Consider the following 27,971-nt stretch of genomic DNA (forward strand, 5'->3'; position numbering starts at 1 on the left):
GGGTCATGTGGCCAGCATGACTAAGCCACTTCTGGCGAACCACAGCAGCGCAGGGAAATGCCATTTACCTTCCCGCCGGGATAGTACATATCAGCGGCGTAGCGTGAGTTGTCAGCACCCGGGGCAAGGCAAGTAATTTGCGTCCCCTAACCCGGGGCAAGGCAAGTAATTTGCGCCCCCCAACCCCTAACCTGCCGATCTGAGGCGAGTTGCCGCTGGCGCTGCCGCCCAAACGACGCCGCTTGCCCGGAGGAGGAGGGGGGCAGAGAGGCGAGGAAAATGCAACATGGCCCAGCAGCTGCAGCAGCAGCGGCGGAGGCGGGGCTGTGAGGAGGGGCTGCCTGGCGCGTCCTCCGCGGCCCTGACGCGCGGGGACCACGGCGAGCGCTGAGAGCCGCTGCCTGCCGGACGCCTTCAGCCCGGACGCGCGCACAGCTTGTCGGTTCCGCGAGACATGGGGCTCTACTACAGCCTGCGCCCGAGGCTCTTCGGCGACTCCGGAGGCAGCGAGCTCGCCCCCCCAGATGTTGCGCCCGGTGCAGCCGGCCCCCCTTGCATCTCCCACGCTACGCCACTGGTACATATTTATCTACTTGTACTTTGACGTGCTTTTGAACTGCTAGGTTGGCAAGGAGCAGGGACCGAGCAGCGGGAGCTCACCCCATCGCAGGGATTCAAACCGCCGACCTTCTAATCGGCAAACATTAGGCTCTGTGGTTTAGACCACAGTGCCACCCATGTTCCTCTGTAAGTAAAATAACAAGAAGTATTTCCTGGATGCCTAAATCGAGATTTGGGGCAAGTACTTTTTGGTGAGACAGACCCAGCAGAGATTTAAAATCACAAAACATGCAGCAAAGTAAAGCGTGGAAATATAGGCTGTTAGACCTTTAAAATATCCCATTTTAGTTGCTTCCAAATCTCCCCACTTCCTCTAGCACAGAAAAAGACCATGTTTGGTAAATTAAATATTGTTTACTTACAAACTCTTCAAAGGTCTGATTTGTGTGCTTTCCCATACAGCACCAAGAAAAGACAGGCAGTATATCTTAATTTCAAAATCGTAAACATTTCTAAATTATTTATCTAAAACATACAGATGGCTTGTTAAAGCCGTATGATCAAAGCTCGGAGTATCCAGCTTAGACATCTTTATTGGTCAGGTTCATGTGGTGAAAGGAGAGAGAACAAAGAGTTTGGTAACCCTTTCTCCCAAGGTGAGGGGTTGTGACTTAGCTAAGCCTGGCAGGACAGCTTCATGCGTTAATTCAAGTTAAGCATGTTGGTTATATTATGCTGGTTATATACCACAAAACGACAGTTTGGGTATCTCCAGTTTGGGTATTACAACTTTGCATTGTAATAAAATACTTAGCAATTGCAGAGCAAATCTAATGAGGGGCTGGGAAGGGATGGTATGGTGGATCCATGCAAAAAATACCATAGTGTGGTATTTTCCAACATAAGGAAAAATACCATAGTGTGTGGCAGGGCTGAGGACCTTTGTCATATCAGCAACCAGTAAACCATTTTCCTAGATAATTAGAAAGGGAATCAAAAGTAAAGCTGCCAATATCACAATATCTTTGTACAAATCAATGGTGCTACTACAGTACAGTACTGAATAGTGCTACTAAACTTGTAATACTGTATACCAGAGGTTTTCAACCTTTCCGAGCCCATGGCTCCCTTGACCAACTACCTTCTTTCGGCAGCACCCCTGTGGGGCTTAGGAGCCCAGTTATGTCACCTCTTGCCTTTTTTTGAACATGCTCCCTTGTGGGGTGTTCCCTCAGCCTCCTCTCCTTGGGGATCTTCAGCCAGTTGCAGCTGCCAACCCTGGTCTCTGAGCAGCCCCCCAAAGAGAGGTGCCTCTTCACACTGCCCCACAGGGGCCTGGGAAGAGGATGCCCCCAGCCTTAGTGGCCCAACGGAGACTGACCAAACGTGAATGTGAGGCCAGCACATTATCTTGGGAGGCAGCTGTGGCAGCAGCAGAGCTGCTTCAATAAACAGCTGTGCAAGCCTTTGGGAGGCAGAGACGTGAGAGGGCAATAGAGGAGGGATGGAAGGAAAGAGGGACAGAGGCCAGTGTTGTCTGTGGCACCCCTGACCATCATTCAAGGTGCCACAGCACACTGGTTGAAAACCACTGCTGTATACAGTTCTGGTTCCGGCACTTCAAAAAGGATATTGTAGAACTGGAAAACTGCTATCATACTGCTCAGTGTTTAAAAATACCTTCATACTTAATGATTTTTGGCATATATCATCCCTTTTAGAAGAGTAAAGAAAGGTTATAAGAATATTGCTTGACATTGCATTATAACTTGGGAGTGAGATGTTGTTATGGGAAGCTCTACAATTACTACTTATGCTTGTTTTATGAGAACCTTTTTATGTACCGATCATGGCTGAGTAAATCATGTGCGTTTAACTAGAAAAACCACTACTTCATTGCCCCTCCTCGATGGTTAAGGATATGTTGAAAGAAGATATTTATCTGCCATGGATGTTTTAGATAAATTACCATACTGCTTTAGCACACAGTGCTGGAGTAGTTCCAGTGGATACCCTGTGTTCAGCCACTCCTATAGAATATACTAAATGAATTCATAGATTTCAAGGAATAGATGATGCTAAAATGAGAAGAAAAGTTTTTGACTCTGTGCCTTTAAATACTGGAAATTCATTCCCCCTTGCATTGGTACTTTTAATGCTATCTATATTTCAAACTTTCAAGAAAAACAAATCCTGGACAAATCTCATTTAAAGTATAAACAAAGGCATCCTAAAATATACTACATGGTATTAAATTTAGAAGAAAGCATGTGAAGGATCTGAACAGAACAGAACTGACATAGCAATTCCATGCCAATAAGATTTTCAATATAGATCCAGCTGCATTCGGTTACCTATATGTGTATCAAGTAATGAAACACAGCTAGAAAGGCGAAATAGATAAAAGTATAAGACTCTCGTTCCTTTCCCCAAAGCACACTGAAAGATTTATAACAATGGACACACATTTTAATTTGCTTGGGACTGAATCAACCTTGTCTACCATAAATTTGCACACACACATAGGCTGTAGCAAATTTGAAGGAAATGCTGGAGGGAAGGACATTTTGGCAGGTGAAGAAAAACTGAACATTTATATTCAGGGCTCTGTTCAAAATTCTACTCGTTTATTTTTAAAACCTTTATTTCTGTATTTAACCAATTCTGGAGTTGAAATGCCTATTTTCAAATATTACACTTTGAAGAAAGAGGGAAGGAAGTTTAACCATTGTGTTGAATCCCAATAAGGAATTACAGTTCTGGGGAAGCACTATATTCTACAAGAAGTTTGTGTGGCAGTAGGTCCATAAATATGCCAAAAGAGAAGGTGCTTTATGGTGATATTGCTAGTGATAATGAAGGAAAATATTAAGTAAAAGTTTGTAAGGGTTTTAATTTCCTGTATGTACTGTCATTGAATGACATCACTAGTTATTGGCTAGATAGGGAATTGTTTGTTGTTGCTTTAAAAAGGCTATTGAATTAGTTCATTTAATTTAAGATTGTACTTATGAGAGCTGAGTGCTGAGATAATTAAAATTTCACAAAGATAAATTAAGCAGAGATTATTTTGTGAAGCAACATTTTGCTTTTCATTATTTAGATCAGTTTGTTACCTAGTGAATAAATATTCAAAGCAAAAAAAACCCCCAAAAACCTATCCAGAATGTGCTAAATAAAACGTGCAACATAATGAATAGACTCAGCAGTTTTCCATTTCACTTTACTCAGAGATATGAAATTGCCCAGTGCCTGCCTTACATATGAAAAATTGATGTGGACAAAGTATTTTACCTTGAAAGTGTGTCATTAAATTGTCACAGTAAGGGTTTCTCTGAAAATCCCTAAATAGGTCCCGCAATAACTTCCTTCTGTAATTGAGGTGTGAATAAATGCCTCACTTCCCATCCTATAAAACATTCTGCATCTGACTAGTTCCAAGGGGGATTTGCTCTGGAATTTGCTCATGCTTAAACCTGCCTGTATGAAAGGGCAGGTCCTTTGGAACAAAACAAAACCCATATTTTTTTTTTAATTCACATCTCGCCTTTCCTCCCGATGTACCACAGCTCTACGGATGCTTTGTTGTAGTTTAACAAATTTTGTACTGGCTCAGAATATCCTCTGAAATGACAGCCACTGCACACTGAAAGGATCATGTGAATAGGCACTTAGGAAGCTAGATAATTGTCTCCCACCTACCTCACTCTTACCTACTCTGATCTTACATGTGAGTTTGTCTTCCTCTGAACAACATGTGCTTGAGCTACAGGTTTGCTTTGCCTCCCCCCCAAAAAAACCAGAAAAAAGATTCACCCTTCTATAGCATTATTCTTTTTTTTGGGGGGGGGGAGAATGGAAATGTCATATTTAGAAGGACTGTTACAACCACATGGCATTTTCAAAATGCATCTGTTTAATACTCCTTTAATAAAGAAAGCTCCACAGCACAGACTCTTTTTGTTGATAGGCAGGATCAAATACATGAATTTTTCACAAAAGTGAGCACAGACAACAAATCTACTAAAAAGTCAGAATAAAAACTGCAGCAGCCAAACAGTGCTCATGTGTCACACAGTGAATCACAGAGCCGAGAAACGGAAGACGACCTATATCAGCTGTCAGTTGTGAAGCAGGAACAACCTCCACAGATCAGTCAGCATGGTGTAGTGGTTAGAGTGTCAGACTAGGACCTGGAAGACCAGGGTTCAAATCTGCACTTTGCCATGAACACACTGGGTGACCTTGGGCTAGACACTGCCTCTCAGCCTAACCTACCTCACAGGGTTGTTGTGGGGATTACATGGGGAGGGGGAGAACAACGCACACCACCTTGGAGAAAAATGCTATCAATAATTTTCAGGGAGTGTAGTTGAACTGCAAAAAGGTGTTTACTGAAGAACTAGTTCAAGATGACCAATGCCAGACAGAAAAGCATGTATAAAATAAGTAGCACATAATTTCTGTTAAACTTTGAATGTACATGTACGTTCAAAGTTTGAGCCCCATACCTTTTGCACTGGATCACAAAAATCTTGCCCCCTTTCCTCCCTTTTTTAAAAAAAAACTTTAAAATATTTTAAAACTTTTGTTACACGTTGACCAGGTGCATTACAAAGCTGGTGCTGGTGAAACTATAGATATTTGCCTTCCTGTAAGAATAATCAATACTAATCAAAAGAATCACCAGCACTTGTCAAATCAACTAAATATTTTCGACATATTCTTTCCTTTGGTGATTATAGATAATACAGTAGATTACATGACAAATATCAGGCATCTTGTGCAATATGTGGTCTAACAGTGTTTTAGATAATTCTTTTCCAGCCACAGAGAGAACAAATTTGGAACATCAACACACCAAAAGCTTATCAAAGTGCATTGACTTTAATACAGGTGAGTACTTTCAAGGAGATGAGAACTCTTAACATAACAGAAGTACGGAGAAAATACTTTAACCAGTCCAATTGTTAACAATTTAAAGTATCCCCCCCACCTTTTTGGCCCAAGGTCTAATTATAATATTAAATTTCCACATACAATTTCCACGGAAGTCCAGCTGATCCTGTAAATATTACTAACGTGCACCAGAAAACATTTCCCTGAAATTCCTTGGCAAACATCTCACCTTACTCGTGCAGCTGATACAAAACCATGTTGTTTGCATACAGCCTCTGGGATAGAACAAGAACCGAGACAGTGCATTAACAACTAACTTAAACAGAAATGGAGTTGGTAGACATTCCTGTTTAACAGTATTGGTAGGAGGAAGAACCCCAGCAATTTCCCCTTTATTGGTGTAGTCTTGTTGCTGAGTCACAAGGTGCAGTGGAGTGGAAAGCCAGCCAACCAGAAGAGTCTCTGAGGTGTACTTGCCTGGAGGCAGAGTCAGCATCCTAGGTCCAGTCCTAGGGTTGGGTGAAAAGCAATCTACATGGCTAGACGCTCCAGGGGTCAGGTAATCCAATGGGGTCAAGACCAGCAGGAAGCAGCAAGGTCATGCCAGGAACTACAAGCATCGCTACAAGCATTTGGCTGCTGCTGAAAGCTCTGCTTAAGAAGGCTGAAGCCAGCTGGTTCTCATCAGTGTCTTCTACTCTGTATCCTTGAAGGCTGATCAGCTGCAGCTGAACTCACTCTGCCTTGTTCCTCTTCAGGCAAAGCTGACTCCTGCCCAGTGGCGTAGCGTGGGTTGTCAGCACCCGGGGCAAGGCAAGTAATTTGCGCCCCCTAATCCGTGGATTTTAGCACTCGAGTGCGAGCGCGCCCTCGGATTTTTCTGGTAACACTTGACTTTATAGAATCATAGAATCGTAGAGTCGGAAGGGACCCGATGGTCATCTAGTCCAACCCCCTGTGGTGGTGATGATGATGATGATACATTTTATTTATACCCCGCCCTCCCCAGCCAGAGCCAGGCTCAGGGCGGCTAACACCGGTAAAATTACAATAGAAACATAATGGGGGGAGGGACCAATTTAAAATACAGGTTAAAATGCAATTTGAAAAGCAGCCTCATTTTAAAAGTAGCCCACAAATCAAAACTGTAAGGGGAGGGAAGACATAAGGGTCCCACTGAGTCCAAACCAAAGGCCAGGTGGAACAGCTCTGTCTTGCAGGCCCTGAGGAAAGATGCAGGACCACGCAGCTGTCCCATGCGGGGATCGAACCTGCAACCTTGACATCCCTATTTCCATAGGGTTCGGGTTTCCGAGTGGCTAGGGAAACCAAGCTGGATGGGGAGGGGAAGCCACAAACATGAGTCTGACCAAACTGCGGGAAGCAGTGGAAGACAGGAGTGCCTGGCGTGCTCTGGTCCAGGGGGTCACGAAGAGTCAGACACGACTAACAACAACAACAACAACAACAACAACGTATGAAGTTACATTGAAAGACCTACATTGGCTCCCTGTACGTTTCTGAGCACAATTCAAAGTGTTGGTGTTGACCTTTAAAGCCCTAAACGGCCTCGGCCCAGTAGACCTGAAGGAGCGTCTCCACCCCCATCATTCTGCCCGGACATTGAGGTCCAGCGCCGAGGGCCTTCTGGCGGTTCCCTCCCTGCAAGAAGTGAGGTTATAGGGAAGCAGGCAGAGGGCCTTCTCAGTAGTGGCACCTGCCCTGTGGAACGCCCTCCCACCAGATGTCAAAGAGAAGAACAACTACCAGACTTTTAGAAGACATCCGAAGGCAGCCCTGTTTAGGGAAGCTTTTAATGTTTGACGTATTAATATTTTTTTGGAAGCTGCCCAGAGTGGCTGGGGAAGCCCAGCCAGATGGGCAGGGTATAAATAATTTATTTTTATTTTTATTAGACACCCCCCAAGCCAAGGAGATAAGTAACTCTACAACTTCAGAAGTCATCTGAAGGGAAGTTTTTTTTAATGTTTCATGTTTTATTATATTTTTATCCAAGGTGACTGGGGCAGCCCAGTCAGATGGGAAGGGTATAAATAATAAAATTATTACTATTATTATTATTATGGAATAGGGCGTCTCAATTTTCTTTGATGAAATGTTGCAAGGTATTCCGATTAATGCTTTTTATAGGATATTGGACACGGTGCGAGTTTATGGCTGCCAAGTATTGGCCTGAAAGGAAGCGCAGCTGGCGTCAGGGAACTGCTGGAGGATGGAGCTTGCAAGTGTTAGAATGCAAAACGCGGACAGCTTCAGGCACGCAAGAAGGTGGGGGAAAGGGGAGCCCAGATGGCTCAGTTTAAGAGCACAGTGCTGATAAGGCCAAGGTTGCAGGTTCGATCCCTTGTAGGGGGGCAGCGGCGTATTACTGCATTGCAGCGGGTGGGACTAGATGACCCTCGGCTCCCTTCCAGCTCGACAGATTCTATGAAAGCGCATGGAGCGCGGAAGTTGCATTGCAAGTAGTACGCGGGGGGGGGGGGCAAGGGTTGCAGAGAGAGGGAGGGAGGGAGGGGGGAACTGGCCCTCCGCTGGACAACTGACCCGGCCGGGCTCTGTTTCCCAGGGAAGCAGGAAGTTGCAATCCAAAGTTGCAGAAGCGCCCTGCTCCTTCTTCCGCGGAGGGAAACGCTCCTGCGGAGGCGAGAGGCAGCGAGGAGGCGACGAGGTGAGGCTTTTGTGAGGTAGGGAGAGGAAAGACGGGGGAGGGAACCCAAGGAGGATTTGCACGAGAGGGAATGAAGGGGAAACGCGCCTCCCACGCAGAGCACTTTTCCCCGGGAAATGCACGGGGTGGGGTCATGGCTGATCCGTGCTGCGCGCTCGCGTCGTGTGGCCCAAAGTGCTGCAGGATCGCCAATGCAAGACCCCCTTTTAAAACCTCCCCCTCCCCCAGCTCTGGAAAAAAGGGGGAAGGGGATGGCGTCGGCGTCGGGGTGCGGAGGCTGCCCGTGCCCGGCCAGGCGTCGGTGGCGGCGTCAGCGCTGCTGCAGCGGCTGCTCCTCCTGCGAGCAGTGAGTGGAGTGCAGCCGCAGCGGCGGCGGGGGGCGCGCGCGCACTAGGGCGCAAGGCTGGCGGTGGCGGCGGGGAGCCCGGCGGAGGAAGGAACTTGTCCCTTCCCTCTGGACTCGCGCCCCCCGCAGATGTTGCGCCCGGTGCGGCTGGCACCCCTGGCACCCCCCACGCTACGCCACTGCTCCTGGCCCATGACACTTATGAACAACTGGTTTGGTAGTTGTGACTTTTCTGATCAGAGTAAATAAATATCTACTGAAACTGATACTCCATAGTTTTTACACATTTCTTCCCAGTTTATATATTAAATGAGGCAAGAAGGCTTCCTAGACTCCTTAATTTGTTGCAAACCAGATGATTCAGTAAAGAGCGCTGGTCAGTCATACTCTTGCCATTTTCACAGGCTTGTACTTCCCTGACAAAATTCAATTCAGCCCATTCTTCTAGATTGTGCAATAGCAAGTGAGAGTTTGATTTAGAAACAATGTTTAGCAGACTAAGTGACCTTTATTCTTGGTGTCAGACTTATCACCTTTTCATATATATACTCATCAGTGATCTTGCTAAAAATCCTTAATGTAGACAAACAATTTCACTAGAATTAGTATGCACCATGTAAGATCGATCAAAATGAACTGAAGGGTACATATCTCTCCTAGGTCACAAGTTCAAAATGCTTCTTTCAGCTTCTATGTACATGAATGCATTAGTCTGTGGCAGCCACATTGTTGTTAGCTTGGGCTGAACTGAATGATTATGTAGCCAACTACACTGCTTTAACTTAGCATGATTTGGATTTATTTATTTTTTTACCTTGTTGCAGCTCTGAACATAACTTCAAAGCAGAGATAATGTTTTAAAGTTACTGTTTCTAAAGCACTTGCACTCATCACCTTTCTGTGTGGACAAAACCTCTGAAGCAATTTATTTGTTAAAAGACCAGGCTGTAAGGCAAGCACAAAGAAAAAGATTTTTACTAACTGATATGGCTTTTTGCAGGGTTATAAAACCAGTCAAATAAAACAGCTTTTTAAAAGTCACATACCTGAACAGAGCAGCTTCTATTCAGTGACACTGTTGTATAAGATGGAATTTCATACAATGGCTACAACCAAATTACAAACAATCTCAGAATATATGCAGTTGATTCAAAAAATACTGGAAAAAATGGCACGCATCTTTAATGCACCTCAGCAACCATAATAGAAATGTAAAGCTAATGATAATATAAACCAGAATGCAAGAACAGCTGTGTTATAGTAGCAAAGAGCTTGCAGTTTAACTGCTCAAGATTAATATATTGGCTGCATTTAAAAGGTGGATAAAGTTTTGAACCCCATTCCTTTCCTTAGGGGCACATCACCACATACACCTTTGGCATTGGGTCCCCAAACACCAAATAAATCTTAGAAAAAGTTATGTGGGTCGGGTCAATGACCCTTTGAAGAAAAAATGTTCCCCAGCCCTACCATTATCTTCTCTTAATTGATAATGTGAAGCAGCTTGTGTGAGAGACTCCATGGAGGATTGCACCTCTCTTCTGCTGGGTGCAATGGAAGCCTTATTTATTGACAGATTGATGACTGCAAAACATAACCACCAAATCTCCTCAACAGGCTGCTAACTTCACTCTAGTCTCCCACTCTAGGCTTGCTTTCTATGGGCAGGCCCAAGATGTATGGAGCTACCTCAGGCTGCCAACAGCCATATTTGTCAGGCTTCAGGGAACCTGATCTTCCTCCCCCATGGCAGGCTGCTAGCAACAGATAGACAAGAAGCTCTTATCAAGTTTTTTATTCAATATTCACAGAGAGAGGCTTAGAAATGCTGTCTCTCCAAGTAATGGTGTTACTTTGAGTAAGCTCCACCCCCTTCTCTTCTCAATCGTCAACAGCCCCAGCCCCCTTATGGAGGCTGCTTAAGGCCATTTGTTCTTAGCTCTCTGCTTTCCTACTTTCACTGCTTGCCGGGTTCTGGGAGAAGGAAGGGTCTGGAGTTCTAGTGATAACGCGTCAGCCAGCTACTCTGGCTCTGCTTCTCCCCTCTCCTCTTCTCCTATTATCTCCCAGCTTTGTCCCTCTTCTGTCTCAGAGCTGTGACCTTCTGAAACCTCTGTTGTAAATGTATACTGACTTCCTCTTCTCTGGAAGTTTCAGGAGGAGAGGGGACAGTCTCCACCATTCCTTCTCAGTCCAGCCCCTGACAATATTCTACCCACTAAGCAGGCAGCAGCACTCTTCACACCCAGTTCCAAGTACAGTAGGTTTGGTGAGTCTGCCAGTGGGTTCCAAGGATGGAGAAAGGGCACCACCCACAGTTCTCTCTCCAGCTTCTGTCCCTTCTACTCCAGCTGCTTTTTAGGAGCTGCTTTAGTAGGAGCAAATGGTAAGAGTTAAGCTGAGAATAATTATAAAGAAATATGGAAATGATAAAAAGGATGAAATCTAGTATATATTTGGGAAAGTGGTTTGTCCATTTGTTCTCTATAGGTTTGGATGCCTCTTGAGATATCGTGACCAAACTTGGCATGAAGGTTCCCAAGGTGGGAGCAGCAGTTTTCATCTACACTTGGATGCTGGACACCACCAGGATGGTAGACCAAAACAACTTAACTCTTAACTGTTTGTGTGATGGATAGAGATATGGTAGATTAACACATCCAGGTCCACATAAATGATTGTGGATGTTTTTCTAGAGATGATTGTGTTGATAAGAGGCCTGATGTGAGAATCTATCTTCAGGAAACTGGTCCAAAGATACAAATAATATTTTCAGTCATCCCTTATGGCATAGTTAAGATATCAGAATGTTCCCAGTGTTAATTCTAAAACATTTGTAGTTGAGAACACATAGCCATACTGAACATCTATGAACCTAGTGCATCGTAGAGCAAAATGAATTAGAAAGTACAGAAGGAGACATGTAATTTACAGTGTTTCTGGGTCTTTAAGGTCACACTCACTTAAAGAGCAATTGTTCATCTTGGCACTTGCTGCTTCAAGAGTAGTTGACAGTAACAATATCTTTGAGTCAGTAATAATGATACAGTTCCTCTCAAGAACCTGCTCGACCTAGATACACTAACTTTAATGCATCTTCCAATTTACTACTTTTTAGACTGGCAACGGTATTTTTAAAGAAGTGTTACTTCTGCAGGAATATCCATAACCATTTACCATCAGCATATGCCTATGTCATCAATTACAATAGTTTTTATTTGTAATTACTCATTTTTCCAACATGATCAGTCTCCTCCAATGATCAGCACAGTATTCATTCCAAAGCTAGCAATTAACATTCTAATTTGTCACACTTAATTTGAAATAAAGCATGCACTGATGGTTAACACCATAGCCGTGGTGTTTGTGTTTGTCCAATGTTGCCAGCAGCAGTCTCAATTTATCAGTTGTCAATTATATTCTCATGCCAATGATTTTAGGTTTTAAAAGCCATGACAGTTCTAGATTTAAGAAAAACCAAAGGGAAAATATACATTAAAAATGCTATTTTATAACTGAATCTATGTTAGTTAATTCACAGTGGCCCTAAATAATGAGTTTAGTGTTCCAAACATTTTTTTCCCTTCTAAAATAAAGTTTCATTACAGCAATAATCCACTCTATTGTGAGCATAGGTAGTGCATTAAAATACATCCTGAATGTATTCTGAAGCAAAGTGCCCAAGGCAGGTTGTGGTTAATCAAGAGAAGCATGGAGAACCTCATTTCTCTTAGGCCATGACTTTTATTTTTATTTCTGTTTTAAAAAATGTATGGAGTGTTAATGAAACAGATCAGTTAAGTAAGAAAGTCATTCCCAGCAGTAGCATAAGACGAATTAGCAAGGAAAGTAATGCCATTTCCCAACATCAACAAAGAGATATGAACGTTAATGCATACTTTAGTTCACTTCCGTTTTTATTTAAAACACCCTTCATTTGAATAATATCAGAGTGGTTTTATTAAATAAAACCACCACACAATAAGATAAAATACATACTAAAATGGTGAAATTTCACTGACTTTGCCAGAAATAAAATAAAATAAAAATAATAAAAATAAAAATACCACATGCTCATTGCTATGTACTATATATAGATCACATTTATTTGTTCGAGCTGGTAGGCTGGACGCATGAAGGAGATATTTTAGACTGTAACCCTAAAAAGACTTACTAGAGTAAGTCTCTCTGAAAACAGTGGGACTTACTATCGAAGAAACATCCACTGGACTTCAGTGTTAGCAGAAAACAAGCAAGACCATTTGTAAGCAGCCTCAACCTGCACCTGAGCAACAAAGGTACTGACTCCAGAATAAAATCAAGAGTGTATCAGGGACAGTTGGGACCAGATTGCCACTCTGTCGCTTGATCTCTGCTGGCTGGAAGCTGCAGTTCTATTCTATGAACATCTGTAATGGTGGTGCTATATTGCCACAGAGATAAAAATCAGATCAGCAGTTAGCACTGCTTGTCAGCTGCCAGGATATTTCTGGGAATAAAGTGCCTGTGTCAGTTCAGGCTTTGAGACCCATGCTACTTTATACTTTCTGGATTCATTGGTGCAAGATCCTCAAATGTTTTGTTCCCTAAGTGCTTCCTGTGAGTTTGTACAGTGCGTCCTGTAATGTTTGCACAAGAACGATTTGGCAAGTCACTACCATGTGGGCTTGTGATCTGGACTGTGCAAGGATAAATTTTATTTTGACTGCAACCAAGCAGTACTGAATATGCACTTGCACCATCCTCTCTAATTTGTTTATTTTTAAAATTGCATTTTTTCACACCTTAGTTATCAAAAACCTATCCCACCCATACCAAATATTTGCAATCAGGCAGTCAAGTCACTATGCAGACAACAAACACTCTAAGTTGCTAATGACGGAATCTTCTCACACAAGGCCTCTACTACTGACTCCCAGAGGTGCACTTTCACTGCAAGACTATATAGATGACTTTGCTGAGTGGTGGGCTACTTCAAAGGATTGCTCCCCACTTCCCTAAGATTCTCATTTCTTACAGCAGTGAGGGGTTGTTACAAGAGTGAATCTCTACTGTCTGAGCCAATAAGGCCACAAAGGTGTGTTGCAATGTGGTTTCTTCCAGCTTTCATTTCCATTTCTTTTAATTTGTCTGTTGTCAGGTTTCAGATGAGAACAAGTACTACCATCTGCATTTCCTCCTCCCTCCCACCCATCGTTTTCCTTAACCAGGGGAATGCTCAAGTAGATTTCAAGTGCTTAACTTAGGAGACTGACTCAAACCAAGTTTGAAAGCCCCTCCTGCAAAGACAGATTCATTAAATGTGCATGATGTGTTATACTTTGACAGCCCTCATTACAGTTCATAATGCCAGTTACAAATCACTGAACTGAACCAGGTGCAACAACAAAAAAATTAGGAAGCATTTAAAAAAATTCAGTAGAAGAGGCACAATTCACCAAGTGCTATTTCGGCATAGCACTTTTAAATGGCTTACATCCAAGATCCAGAAGATGTGCTGTAAACATAGCAACATACATGAAAAAGATAAGAACAGGACTTACTCAACAACTACTCAACAACTACAGAGGGAAACAGGAGTACTCGATCATATAATTAAGCCTATTGTTATGATTCATGAATAAAGATGCACATGAGGCAGAATTAAAGTTCTTGTAATAATGCCTAAGTTACTCCAGGGAATGAATTGCTACACAAAATGGCATGCCTCTCTTTTGGATAAACACATTTTGCTTTGCGCTTACTGCAGCATAATACGTCTTACAAGTGTTTGACATTTAACTAAGGCTGAAGTTTTAAGCACTCTTCTTCGGAAATTATTTCTATTGAGCCATTAGAAAATCCACACTGTGTGAATTTAACTATATTGACATAAATGTACATCATACCTTTCTCCAGGGGCTCAGGGCATGTTGCAAAGGATTGGAAACAATAAAAAAATAAGACTAATAAGTATAATTTACAATCCCACAGACTCCAACAAGATGAAAAGCACAAGCTAATACATCTTTTACACCCAACTCCAATTCTACCACAATAACAATGGTCCAGTAGATGTCCACCAAAGCTGTGCACTAGGGGAGGGAGACTGCACAATTGTTCATAGTCAGTGATGAGTCTGGTGTCAAATGACAAACACCATGTCCATAATCAGTGATGAGTCTGATTGCAAGTGGCAAAGATTATTAAAGCCCTTAACAACACAATTGTCCATTAGGGTGAATGGGGCACTGATCCACAAATGTCAGTCTTCCCTCAGCCAGTCCCACCTGTCTGGTTGGGGAGACCCAGCCGGATGGGTGGGGCATTATTATTATTATTATTAATCTGCCTTCTTGCTTAGAACCAGTCCAGCAGGAAAATTGGGGGATGGTGGAGGGGACTAGAATTGGCTCTGCCTGTCATTGGCTCTGGCTCCACATACTGTTTGCTTCCTGCCTTGTGCCCTACCAGTGCCACCAGCCACCAGCCACCACTGTATAGATACCTTTTATGTACACAAATGGATTGGACAATGGATCAAAATATGCACTGTGTCTGAACAGATACAAGAATCAACCCACTAAAAGCTCTAGAGTAGGGGTGGACAGAGGGTAGATTGAGATCTTGTAGTAGATCTCTTTACTTATTCGAAGCAGATCATCAAAGGCTCCCAATTGTTTAACAAGGATAACAACAAAAAAGGTTTTCCCTTTTTAAATTAGGCTGCTAACATGAAGGAAGTCTGGATATGTTTGAGAGAAAATCAGGAGTGGATTATTGAGTGGTAGTCTGTGAACTCAGTTCTAGTACTGGAAACAAATTCCATGTGCTGAGAGACACCTTATCTGTATGAATCACATGTCTTAATATGCTATTATTCTGCTGTTTTACTATTTTTATGTTATAGTTTTGTTTTAATTATATTACCTTTTTTTGTTGTACACCGCTCAGATATTTTAAAAAACATATTAAGTGGTTTATATATGTTTTAAATAAATAAATAAAATTCCCAGTAAAAAATAAACAAATGGTGGCTGTTTTTAAGTGTATTTAAAGGCCTTGAACATAAGAAGAGCCTGCTAGATCAGAACAATTGCCCACCTAGTCCAGCACCCTGTTCTTACAATGGATGAACAATTGCCTGTGGGAAACGAGTAGCTTTGGATTTTCAATGAAGGGGAAGGAAATGAAAATATGCTATAATGGCTGGTTATAGAATTTTTTCTGAGATGAGAAGAAGAGGAATGGTTAGTGAAACATTAATCCCAACCTTGGCATTTGACTACCTAGCCACAATGGCAAATGTTATTTCCTGATAACAGAATATATTTTCTAGACAACAACATGAATCTTCTCACTGTGTATACAACTCCTTGGTTACCACTGGATGCTACTATCCTAGGGTAATTATAATTCAGTCTTTCATGTGTATATACATTGGCAAACTACTTGTAATTTTAATTATATTTTCTCATTCTGTAACTGTTAGGTATACATTTTGTTTGTGCTGAAGAGAACAAACAAAACAAGGGGCGATTGTGCTTGAGGTTCTGCAAAGTATCTTGCACAACATTCAAAATGAATTGTTTACTGTATATTTCCAAAACGTATTAAAACCTTTTCACAGTAACTCTCTCTTTCTGTTACTATTCCCTAAGAGGCAAGCTTGAAAGCATGTAAAAATGCAATCTAAAACCAGAGCTGGAAGACAAGGCTTCTTCATTATAAGTAGGTGAATGTGTTATTTAAAAATACTGTTTTGAAGCTAATTCAGCAGTAGAATGAATAGATTTATAAGGGCTGCAAAAATATGAAAACTTTAAATCGGCTTTCAAAACTATCTCAGCATGCACAACTTAACGCCATCAGAATATAGAAATGAAATCAGTCACTGGGTCAAGGCCTTTGGCAAATCCATATGGAAGAGACTCAAACTCATAGAAGGAGAAGGGGTTATGGAGCATAATGAAGAAACTACATTTTAAGAAGCAAATGAATTGAAACAACCTGTTACGAACATAATTGCTTTAAAGACCCCACAGCAAACATCAGCAGAATTGGTTTGTAATTTACCATGTCCTTCACTTTGAACATGCTCCCTAAAGGTTTGTGTGAAAGTCATGACACCTACAAGAACAATTTTTCCCAGACTGACTAGCCATGATTAATGTCTCCCTTTACTGCTTTTGACCAAACTAATTCCTTTTGCTAGGAAAGGAAAGAAGCCTTCAGTTTGCTTGTCATGAAGTCAGAGCACCAGATATCGTGTTTTAATTTAAATCCCTCTCAGAAATGTTTGGGTAAACTCTGAAAAAAGAATACTGCTAATGTGACTGAAGAATTTCAGCAGTCAGTCAGTCAATTAAGTATTGTGGCAAAGGTTTCTAATTACACTACTGAAGTCACAATCTTATCTTGGGAATATCTTGTACTGAACTGAGGCTATATCAGTCAGTAATGACTCTTCTAACTGTATCAGTCAGTGATAAAGATTCCAACTAAATGAAGCGAGCCTGATTACTTTAATTTGGTTCTTTGCAGTGGCAGGAATATATATAGCACAAGGTGGCTTATTCTTGAGAGGAAAAAACACTCAAGTTGTAGAACAGTTTCAAGAGCTTCTTAAGGTTCATTGTATCAACTCTGCAGAGATTTCTGTACACTGCTAGATCAAATTGCAAAAACTTGAAAACCAAACCTATGTTTTCATTTCTTTAGCTATATGCTTTGATAAATACATTATCTGCGTGTACACACATACGAGTGCTTTTTTCTAAAAAAAATTTAGGGGTACTCTCACTTTTCTACTCATATTGAAATACTGCCTCTCAATGAGGCCAAACTTAGATTCATAAAATGTTTAGGGGTACCCCTGCGTACCCCCAGAAAAAAGCACTAAATATAGTATAAATACATGGCTCACTTTGTCTTTCACGAGGTAAACACAAATGTGATATTGTATACAATGAAAAATGATGGCAGTTAGTTTGTTCACAGAGAGTATCATAATGATGTCATATCATAGAACTGTAGAGTTGGAAGGGACTCCAAGGGTCATATAGTCCAACCCCCTACAATGCCGGAATCTCGACTAAAACATCTATGGCAGATGGCTATCCAAGCTCTGCTTTAAAACTTCCAAGGAAAGAGGTTATGCTGCAGAGCAGGAAGAAAAATTTGAGGGAAGGGAACATGACACTTTTTTCTTTCTCACCCTCCTGAAGCCTCTTCTTACTCTTCTATCATGATAAAAGTGCTCAGATTCAGGTCTGCAATAGATGTTTCATCTCTGACTCAGATATTAGTAAAAGCCAATCATATTTAATTATGACATAGTCCCTCATCACCTTTGTTTCTAAACTGCCTGTCAGGTAAAAATTGTTCTGTTCATCAGTTGGAGAAGCAAGATAAATTGAACGAAGAGTCACGCTTCCCTCAGGCGTACTCAAGAGTAACATCCTGGATTTTGTTTTGATATTTGATGCCCTCCAGATGGTTTGGGCTATAACTGCGCTGGCTGGAGCTGATGGGAATTCCTTTTGGAAATTTACCTTACACACTGGGCCCAGCAGGATAATGTTAACTGGACATGAAAATTATGGTAAGTTGACAGGCACACACCAGCAACAGAATCATGTGATCTAAATTTGACCAATTGCACTTACATATGGGAATATGAAGGGATTTCATTACCACTGGTGTGAGAGACTGTGGCCACATTCACATCATATGGTACCCACTTTAAACAATTATGGTTTCCTCTAGAGAATTATGGGAGCTATTGTTTGTTAAGGGGGCTGAGAGTTGTTGGGAGGCCCTATTCCCCTCCCAGAGCAATAATTTTCAGAGTGGTTTACCAGTCAATCAATCTTCACTAGGAACTCTAGGAAAGTGCAACTCCATCCATGGTAGGCAACTGACCAATTTCTCAGACGTGGGGACCACTCACCCACAATGCTCCTGTCTTGTTAGGATCCAAGCTTAGCTTGTTTTTCCTCATTGAGCTCACAACTGTGCCCAGGCACCAGTCCAGGGACTGCACAGCCTCTCTCAGTTCAGATGTTACGGAGAAACAGAGCATACTGATGGCACCTTATTCCCACACTCCTAATGACCGCTTCCAGAAGCTTTATATAGATATTAAAAAGCATTGGCATTATCCTCTGCAGCAGCCCATAACACAACCCCCAGGGACTGAAAAGCACTATCCCAATACTACTGTTTGCCTTTGGTCCTGGACATAGGAACCACTGTAACACAGTGTTCCCATTCCCCACTCTGTTATGACACAGCCCTACATAGTGTCCTAGACTGACCATCTAGCAGTCAGAGCACCTATCCCTGGTCATTTATTTATCTTACCGCATTTCTCACAGAGTGTTTCATTGAAACTAATTAATATATAGATTTATCTCGCAGTCTATATCTGTGTTGGACTTGAAATTGTTTCATCTGTTTTTGTTTGTTGATGTTTTTATTATTGCTAGCTTCAAAATGTTTCATGGGAAGTAATACCTTAATGGAACAAATGATAAATAAATTAAGAGAGCTTTGATTGTCTGACCTTTATTCAACAAATGTGGTGGTCTTAAACATATTGTACAACTTTTTACTACCCCAAACCACAATGCATGTCTTCTGAGACAGGCTCCCGGGCAAGTCACATGACCCATGCCTCATCCCCCCCCCCCGTATTCTTTTCAGGGCAAGAGCACAGCGGAAGAAAGGATGAGACTGAGGCACCAAATATGGCTGCTGAGAACTTGCATGAAAAAAACGGGATAACCCGTTTCCCCCCAGGGCACTTAGAAGGTACGCTTATATCCCCTCCCCTCGTATAAGAATCTCATTAATCTTTTTGAGGTTGGACTTTATGCACAATACTCTACAACAAATTCCAAGGAGCTCTAATATTTACATTCCTTTACCACAGTTGTTATGCCAGCAATGGAAAGAAAGCTATGCTGGTTCATATCCTTGGGACTCCTGTGTAAATGTGCATGGCCAGAGAGATGGCATAAGATTTATCTTTAAAGACAGCAGATATGTATCTTCTACCACTGCCTGCTTTTCATATAACTGTGTTGGTTTCCACTGTAGTTTATCCAAGCAAGGAAAGGCCTCTGCCTTTGTAATCTATGATAGCCCGACAGTAAAACCCAAGTGTGTACGCTGCTTGCATTCCCCACAATAATTCTTCCATTATTAACAGTGCTACTGGTAAAGCTTCAAAGAATTTAAGGATCACTTTTCAGAGTCTCAGTCAGTTTATTTGGACATAAAAGAAGAGTTTTGCAGAAAAAGACATGGTGATAAATGAAATGGCAAGCCTTCATAAAGCATGTTTATGAAGGTAGCACCAGTTCTGCTGCCTAGAAATGGATGTACAAAAGAGGGATGGTTGAAAACTATATATTTTAAAGAGCAAAGGTAAATTATGTCAGTATCTTTGCAAAGAAAATTAATGACTTTGGGGGCATTGATGCAAATTATATAGCAAGTGCAATAGCCATTTGAAAACTGCACACTAGTAAGTAAAGGGCTGCACACATATCTTAACAATGGTATTGAACAGGTATTCCTCTCCTCCCTAGAAACTGAGGAAATGTAAAGTAGACAATAAGCTGTTAAGTAAATTTAAATGTAGTTGAAATAGGCCATTAGAGTGTTTTCAAAAATACATGTTAGTAGAACAATTAAAAAGCTGTGCAGCAGGGCAAGCCTTATAGACAAAAATATATAAATATGGAAGGAAGCTCATGTGAACTCTGTGTAATTATTGCTGTTTATTTCACTTATCAATATGATTTCTCTCCCTTTTATAGAAGTGCTATTAGAACAGTGATTACTACCCAAAGGGCTGGTAATTTGAGCTATACAGTGAAAAGTTGGTTGCTCACAAGGAGTCATGGGGAGATGAGATATAAATGGTTTGGAAATACCCTTTTGATGATACTGTTAGGTTCTGACTGCTGAGGTTTGAGGCAAGGTGATCACAAAGCTGCTCATTCATTCCCAAACTTCTTGGTGTGTGTGTGTGGGGGGGTATTTTTTATTTTTTCTGTCCAATAATGTTGGGGGGAGGGGAGGGTGGGGGTGAAGAGGAATTGGGATGAAGGGACTCACAACCCAGGATACTTTAAGCCAGAGGTGAGGAACCTGTGCTTTCCATCTGTTGCTGAATTATAGCCGTCATCATCCCTGACCACTGACAATGCTGGTAGAGGCTGATGGGAATCCAATAGCAACCAGAGGCTCATAGATTTTGCACCTCTGCAAAAAGGGTTTTGCATCTGATAGAATCCTTGTAAAATAAATTAGGATTGGAAGAAGTGCTTTCCCACTGATCCTAATTAATTTGAAGCCCTTTTGATAATTTGGGCAGAATTCACTAAACCAGTCCCGTAAGTGGAAGTCCTGCACAGGGACATTTGCTTCTGCAAGGAGCTTTCCTCCTTCTCTTCCCCCTATGCCAGCTGAAATTGGTTTGGCAGAGGGTTGGGAGAACTTCCAGAACAATGCGCAGGGGGAAGAGGCATGGTTCCATTTGGCAAGCTGGAACACTTCCAAGGACAGAACAAGTAGAAGATGCTAAATTCCACCCTTTTAGCCAATGTGTCTCCTGGACAGCAATGAGCATGCTCAAACCTTGTCATGCCATTTATTATTATTATTATTATTATTATTATTATTATTATTATTATTATTTAAATGTGAACGTCCCCCGCAAGCATCTAGGGTTCTCCTTGGCATGCAGATACACCAGGTCATCATGCAGCCACAATGCTGATTAAATACCTACATAAGGCTTTAAATTACTGGTAAGTGTGAATTTGATTTTAAGTTCTGAAAGTTTGGTTTTCTGTTGGACATACATATTGATCATTGTAGCTGTCAACTTAATAAAACCAAAATGAAGCCATACTTGTCAGTCTGTATGCAACTGTTTTCCTATGCAACTGGTACAAAAACAATAGGGAGGCCTGGGGACAAGAACTGAATATTCTCCCTTTAGTAATTCCAATACCAATTCTATACGGACCAAATTCCATATGGTCATTCATATAAGAATGTCATAATATTTAAATACCTTACATTTGTACCTATCAAACTAGCTGGAGAGATACATTTTGTGAAATTAAATTCATGAGACATGTATCAATATGTAGATATTGATATTTTAAATATCTGAAGTACATTTTTTTACACAGGTAAACACGGAGATGCTGGGTGCAACCAAATGACTGAAGTCAATGGAAATGTTACCATTGACTTCAATGGGATGACAGCTGCAATTACAGTCATATCCACTGGGTACTCCTCTGTGTACTATTGAAATGAATGGAGTTTACAGAGTTTACACATCAGCAAGCCTCGACTTTTCCACCAGTAATTCCACATTGTAAAACAGAGAAAAAACACAGAATTTCAGGCATGCCTTAAAAAAATTAAGTATATGTCCCAGCATTGTATTAATTTCAGTTAATGCAACACCTTTTCATCTGGATAGCTCCATTAATTTTAACAAAACACCTCCTATTTCATCCTAAAACCATTTCCTCTCCACCGCACAAAATAGTAACATGGAAGAATAAATGATCTGAGTAGCTTTAAGTGTTTCTATTGACTCCGGGGGCGGGGGGGGGAGGGGGAATCACAAAATGTACTATTAACTGACATAAGCTCTAAGAATATCTTATATACAAATAGCACAAACTTACCATCTTGATCTGTAGTGATTGTGATAGCTGTGAACTGCTTGGGTGAAAAACTTAATTCAGAGACTCCATTCATGGCTTCTATTTCAAAAGTGTAGTTCACATGAGACACAAAATCAAGCACAGTTACTGAGGAATTGATTAGTCCAGTATGTCTTGGAATGAATCGGATACCTCCTCCACATATCTCACACTGGCTGGCATCAGATCCACATTTCTTGCAAATGACACTATATGTGAGGTCTTTTCTTCCTCCTGTGTCACTTGGTGGGCTCCATTCCAACATGAGAGCTGTTTCATTTATGTTAAAAATTACGTTCCTTGGAGCAGAAGGAGGCCCTAAGGAAAAGGGGAAATAGTTTGTCATTAGAACTAGTATATATATGTGTGTGTGTTTTAGCCCCCAAAGCCCTCTTTCATCATTTAAAGAAACAAATTAAATGTGGCAAACATGGTACATTCTTACAAACTTAAAAACAAAACAAAAGCCAGCTACCTTCATATTGTTCTTAAGGAACATGTAAACTGTCCTACAGGAACTCATGTCAAGATCACAAAAGAACATGCTAGAAACAAAGTCAGGAAACAAAGTCAGATAAAATACTAGGAACAGAACTCAAGACAGATTCAGGATGGGGCTTGTATGGTTAGGATGACAAAATATGCCCACACCATAGAATCTGGTATCTGGATTTTAAATTCTCTGGGCCACAACTATTCTCACCCAATGACTTTTATCTACGAATGCCAACAGGAATAGAAATATAGAGAATTCTACCAATCAGATGTTTGTTGGGGAAACAGAATCAGGGAGTTGAAACTTCCTCCCATTTCTGCTCTTGAAGAATCAGTCTTAATAATTTTAGCCCTTTCTTTAAAAAAAGGCTTTTGTATCAGAGAGGGAGACTATGTGCAGCATCACATCCAGTTATTGACAAAACACCTTTATGCTATCTTGATTTATTTTAGTTTGTGTATGTTATGTATAATTATATTCAGTGTGCACCAGAAAAAAATATATGCCTGTTAGTTTCTTTCTTTTTCAATTTCCCAATGATTGCTAATAGTTCTGTTTGGTAAAGCAATGTACAGAGAAACTTGGTCTTATTTTAGGATAAAAATATGATTTATTATGCATTCATATTGCTCTGAACAGGAAAATTGTTATCAATTGTAGTAGGAGTGTTTCAAAGTTTATAACTGTCCGCCTGCAGATACTGAAGATATAGACACCCTTCATACTCAAGGGCCCTCGTGCCAATTTGCATGACGATTAAATAGGTTTTTAATTGCCATTAAATTATGCCATCTAAACTGTGATTTCATGCAAATATTAAGCTGTAATGACATGCAGTGAATCATTTACTAAGATTTAGAACTTGGAACAAAGAGAGACAATTAATTCTAATCCTCAGATTCTGCTAAATTATGTGTCATTGGGATTTTTATGAATGTGGCCTGATTGCTTTGTTATCACTTGTAAATTATGCATAGATTATATGTCACATTGGAAAAAAAACTGGCAGCCATAACCTTTTTGCAGGCATCTGTGAGCAATACGCTCAGGAATTTCTTCATGCTATATATTTTGTTTAGACAAGCAAGTATACTGACAGTTTTAAAAGATTAATGTTTTTCATCAACATGCATCAGACATTGTGACTATTCCAGTTTTGCGCAGTAAAGGTATAATGATTATACTAATGCCTGTATAATTTATTTTATAGAAAAGAATAAAATGCTGCCTGGGATCCAGAAAGGGACATTGAATATACAAAGGGATCTTGGTGTACATTCAAAAATTATTTTGACACTACTTTGTGCTTCAGAAATGGCTTACTGTCTGGAGCTGCTGTTGTAGAAACATGCCAAAGTCGTAGTAAGGATGGAGGATTTGTTATGTCATTCTCTAGTCGTTGATCAGTATATCTTTAATATATAAATTTCTTACTGAATTGCAATCCAGCTTCAACATCCCATTAACCTATCCCATCATATAAGTAGAATAAAGTGTTGCACCATTCAGGAACAAGATAGATTGAAATTGTACTGATGTGCACATGGTAAAATCATAAATTAGAAAGAAGCCAACTGTGGTTTATTTTCTTTTAGAACCTGTCAGGGAACTGCCAGCAGTGCCGGAGGGAGAGAGCAAAATCCAGAGGGATTCAAGAGAGCGTCCCGGGAGTGGGAGAGGCAGCCCATCTTCTGGGGAAGAGAATCAGCGTAGCACCAGTGAAGAAGGGGGGCAGATGGGGGAAGCGGCGAGGCGGTCCCATGACTCCTTGCCGGGGACCAGTGGGGAGAGTAGAGGTCCTCCGCTGCCTATGCCCTCCTTGCGCAGAAGGCTTTCGTGCAGAGAGAGTAGGAGGAGACTAGGTGTCAAAGAGCTTCTTTGCTGGAAGAAGTTTAAGAAGCGCCCACTGACGGATTCTGCCAGCGATTGAGACAGCCATGAGAGAGTGGTTGTCCGGACAGAAAAGGTTCACTCAGGCAACCCAGCCAGGTTTTTGCACCGGCTTATGCACGAGCAACCCCTAGAACCATTACAGAACCATTAATATGTCTTGTTTATAAACAAAATATTAAGCACTGATGACTATTAAGAATCAGAAAGTGATTGAGGGAGGCAAGAGGTATCAGACAATTTTGCAAATGTCTCTTTTCCACCCTAATGACCCTTTGCCTCTACAATCGTCCTTCTGGAGGTTTAACAGTCCCAAAGGCAGTTAGAACACAGTTCTCATAGTATTTAATTAGAGTATGTGCAACCTAGATTTAAGTGTTCAACAAATTCAGGGTAATAGTAGAAGTTGTTGTTGTTGATCCATCCTCTCCAGATTCCTAGCACTATGGGTTCGGTCGGTTGTCATGGTGCTGAGCAGGATTTTTATTTTTTAAATACCATATCTAAACTGGACGTTGCTAACGCGTTATTTTTAGTCCACTTATTCTGTACTGACAGGATACGATGGCACATGTGTTTACTTGGGTGTTGTGATGTACCGTATTTTTCGCACCATAGGACGCACCGGACAATAGGACGCACTTTGTTTTAGAGGGGGGAGAACAAGAAAAAAAAATTCTCCCCCTCTCTGCCCAGCGCCCCTTCAGTGAAGCGGCAGGAGGCGCTGCACAGAGAGGGGGAGAACTTTCCCCCTCTTGTTTTCCCGCTCTAAAACAAGGTGCTGTTTAAGGTGCGTTCAGGCGGCTACCTTGGAAGCCTGGAGAGCGAGAGGGGTCGGTGTGCACTGACCCCTCTCGCTCTCCAGGCTTCAGGTTCCTTTCGACCTGCTCTTTGGGGCTGGCGGGGGAAGCCCACCACCAGCCCCAAAGAGCAGGTCAGGGAGCAGCGGAAAGGCGCAGCGGAGAGGCTCCTGCCATAGCCGCGCGTCACCTCCCCAGCCGGGAGAGCGCGCGCGGGGCTAAAGCAGCCTCCTGCGACCCTCTCCCAGCTGGAGAGGTGACGCGCAGCTACGGCAGGAGCCTCTATAGCCGCGCGTCACCTCCCCAGCCAGGAGAGGGTCGCGGGGTGCTTCTTTAGCCCCGCGTGCGCTCTCCCGGCTGGAGAGGTGACACGGGGCTGTAGAGGTTCCTGCCATAGCCGCACATCACCTCTCCAGCTGGGAGAGGGTCGCGGGGCTATGGTGTCTTCGCTCCATAGGACGCACACACATTTCCCCTTCATTTTTGAAGGGGAATAAGTGCGTCCTATAGAGCGAAAAATACGGTAATGTAATCTTGGAGTGGAGTTGAGAAAGTGCGAGAACATGATAAATATCCTGAAGCAGTTGTAAGGAAGCTTCCTAAGCTATCTTCCATAACTCATAAATCAAGCTCCTCAGAGCCTGCCAGATTCACCATCCTAAGGCTTATTGGCATGTGGGAAGGGGCTGGTAATGTGGGTCGGCTTTCCTCAGCAATTCATTTGAATGAGCGGGTTGTGACAGCCATGGCAATATGTATAACTGTTTGAGACTCTTCGCCAGAGTGCTGTAATGGAAGTTCAGTATGACTTTTTACACAGACTATGTTACTTGCCAGCCAGGACTGCCTTTGGGAGTGGCTGATGGGAATTGGAATAGCTTTATTTTGTTTTAATTGGTCATTTGATCCTGAGCCATAATGTTATAGTCCCATTTTAAACTCTAAGCACTGCAACTATATCTGAGTCTGTAAAAGGGGTCTGGTATTTATTTTTCCAAGGGCATTTTCAGGATATATACTTTACAGATATGTTGCAGTACATGGAGTGTTTTTATCCATGTACTGCATGGATGAAATGCCCATTTTGTACAAGGGTGTCCCCCCCCCCCTTATACACATTATATATTATATATACCAGTACCCAGATTTGAAACGTGTGGTCACTCTGTTAATAACACAGTTTTGGTAACATTCTATCTATTATTGTGGTGGTGTTTTTAAAAGGCACTTTAGATTGAAGAGCATTTTTTTTGCTTATTTAAAGGAGCACTGGGAATAAATGAAAACCTGATTTGCATTCTTGATTAACGAAAACATGCTCTCATACTTTTAGCTTTTGTGAGAGGAATATAAAATAAGTGCTATTTTTGTCTTCTGAGATAATGAGAGAGACAAGGAAAGAATTTCAAATACCAGTATGATTCACACTTACGGGTACATGCCATAGTTGCCGGATCCTTCTCAGCTCGAAAGTAACCCTTTTCACACTGACACACAGATGTTGCTTCCACAAAGGTTTGGCTGTGTGGAGGGCATTTTGAACACTTTATATTTCCAGCAAATGCTTTGTAGAATCCTGACCTACAAGCTGTAAAAACAGAAGAACAGTTGATTTGATTAAGTATACCTCTTTTTTCTAAATGTAAAATTCAGATCCATCATTCAGCCTGACTCTCCCAGTGTGACCTAGAAACAGAACCTAGCTTGAGTTTATACAGACAGCAGCAAGTTTGATTCTCAATGTTTGAGGTCAATAAAGGAAGAAAGCATGTTCCCTTCAGATAATGAATGTTTATATTTCTCCTTGCTTTCCCCCATATGAATGAATGCCCTATATATGAGCGAGAGAAGTAGGGGCACTATTGTATTATTTTATTCATTATAATTTAGTTTATAGCCCTATTAAAATGCAAAATACAATCCATTGTTTAGACAATAAAACCTATAATAATAAAAAACAGCAGAAACAACAACAACTACTACTACCACCACCACCTAGCTTTGTATCTATGCCAATATAAAACCAGCAAATTAAATTAACTTGATGCAGGAATCTGAAAGCACCAAAAAATAATAATATACCCATTAAAATTAAAGGCTTTGGAGGAAAGAAAAAGATTTTCACTCAGTGCCTAAAACACCATCACATGGGACTAGAGGTAAAGAAGACCATGTTTCTGTACCATTGGGTGGGGATCATTTCCTACATGTGAAATTCAGATATACAAAGCTCTCTTCCCCCAGTGAATTATGAACTTTTGCTTTCATGATGTGTTTTGCTGCTTTTATTTTTCTATATTATATGCTCTCTTTTTAATTGGAAATGTCAACCACTATACTGTAGTTTGATTATGTTTTCTTTTTTCTTTGTACTTTTGATTTTTGCATTAATGAAAACTTTGATCCTGCAGAATATATATGCAGTATGCATTTGTGTGCCACACACACTGAAATGCACTGAAATCCCTATGGGATGAGTATTTACTCATACATCATACACATAATCAACGCAGGAATTTGGTAGATCCCATATATGCCACATGGTCACTGCACATCAGAACAAATCTAA

The 27,971-nt window shown here is 41.4% G+C and overlaps 1 protein-coding gene across 3 annotated transcripts in view; it reads right to left on the reverse strand.

Annotated features, from left to right (window-relative positions):
- EPHA6 (EPH receptor A6) overlaps positions 1-27,971 on the reverse strand; it is a 367,313-nt gene that overhangs the window by 153,284 nt on the left and 186,058 nt on the right. For all 3 annotated transcript variants that reach the window (XM_081198943.1, XM_081198944.1, XM_081198945.1), the window contains exons 4-5: positions 26,835-26,990; positions 22,199-22,534 (exon numbers count right to left, since the gene is read on the reverse strand). In XM_081198943.1, coding sequence (XP_081055069.1) covers positions 22,199-22,534; positions 26,835-26,990 — 492 coding nt within the window. The remainder of the gene's footprint in view (positions 1-22,198; positions 22,535-26,834; positions 26,991-27,971) is intronic.

Source organism: Podarcis bocagei (assembly GCF_964188305.1).
Source record: "Podarcis bocagei genome assembly, chromosome: 6".
NCBI lineage: Eukaryota > Metazoa > Chordata > Lepidosauria > Squamata > Lacertidae > Podarcis > Podarcis bocagei.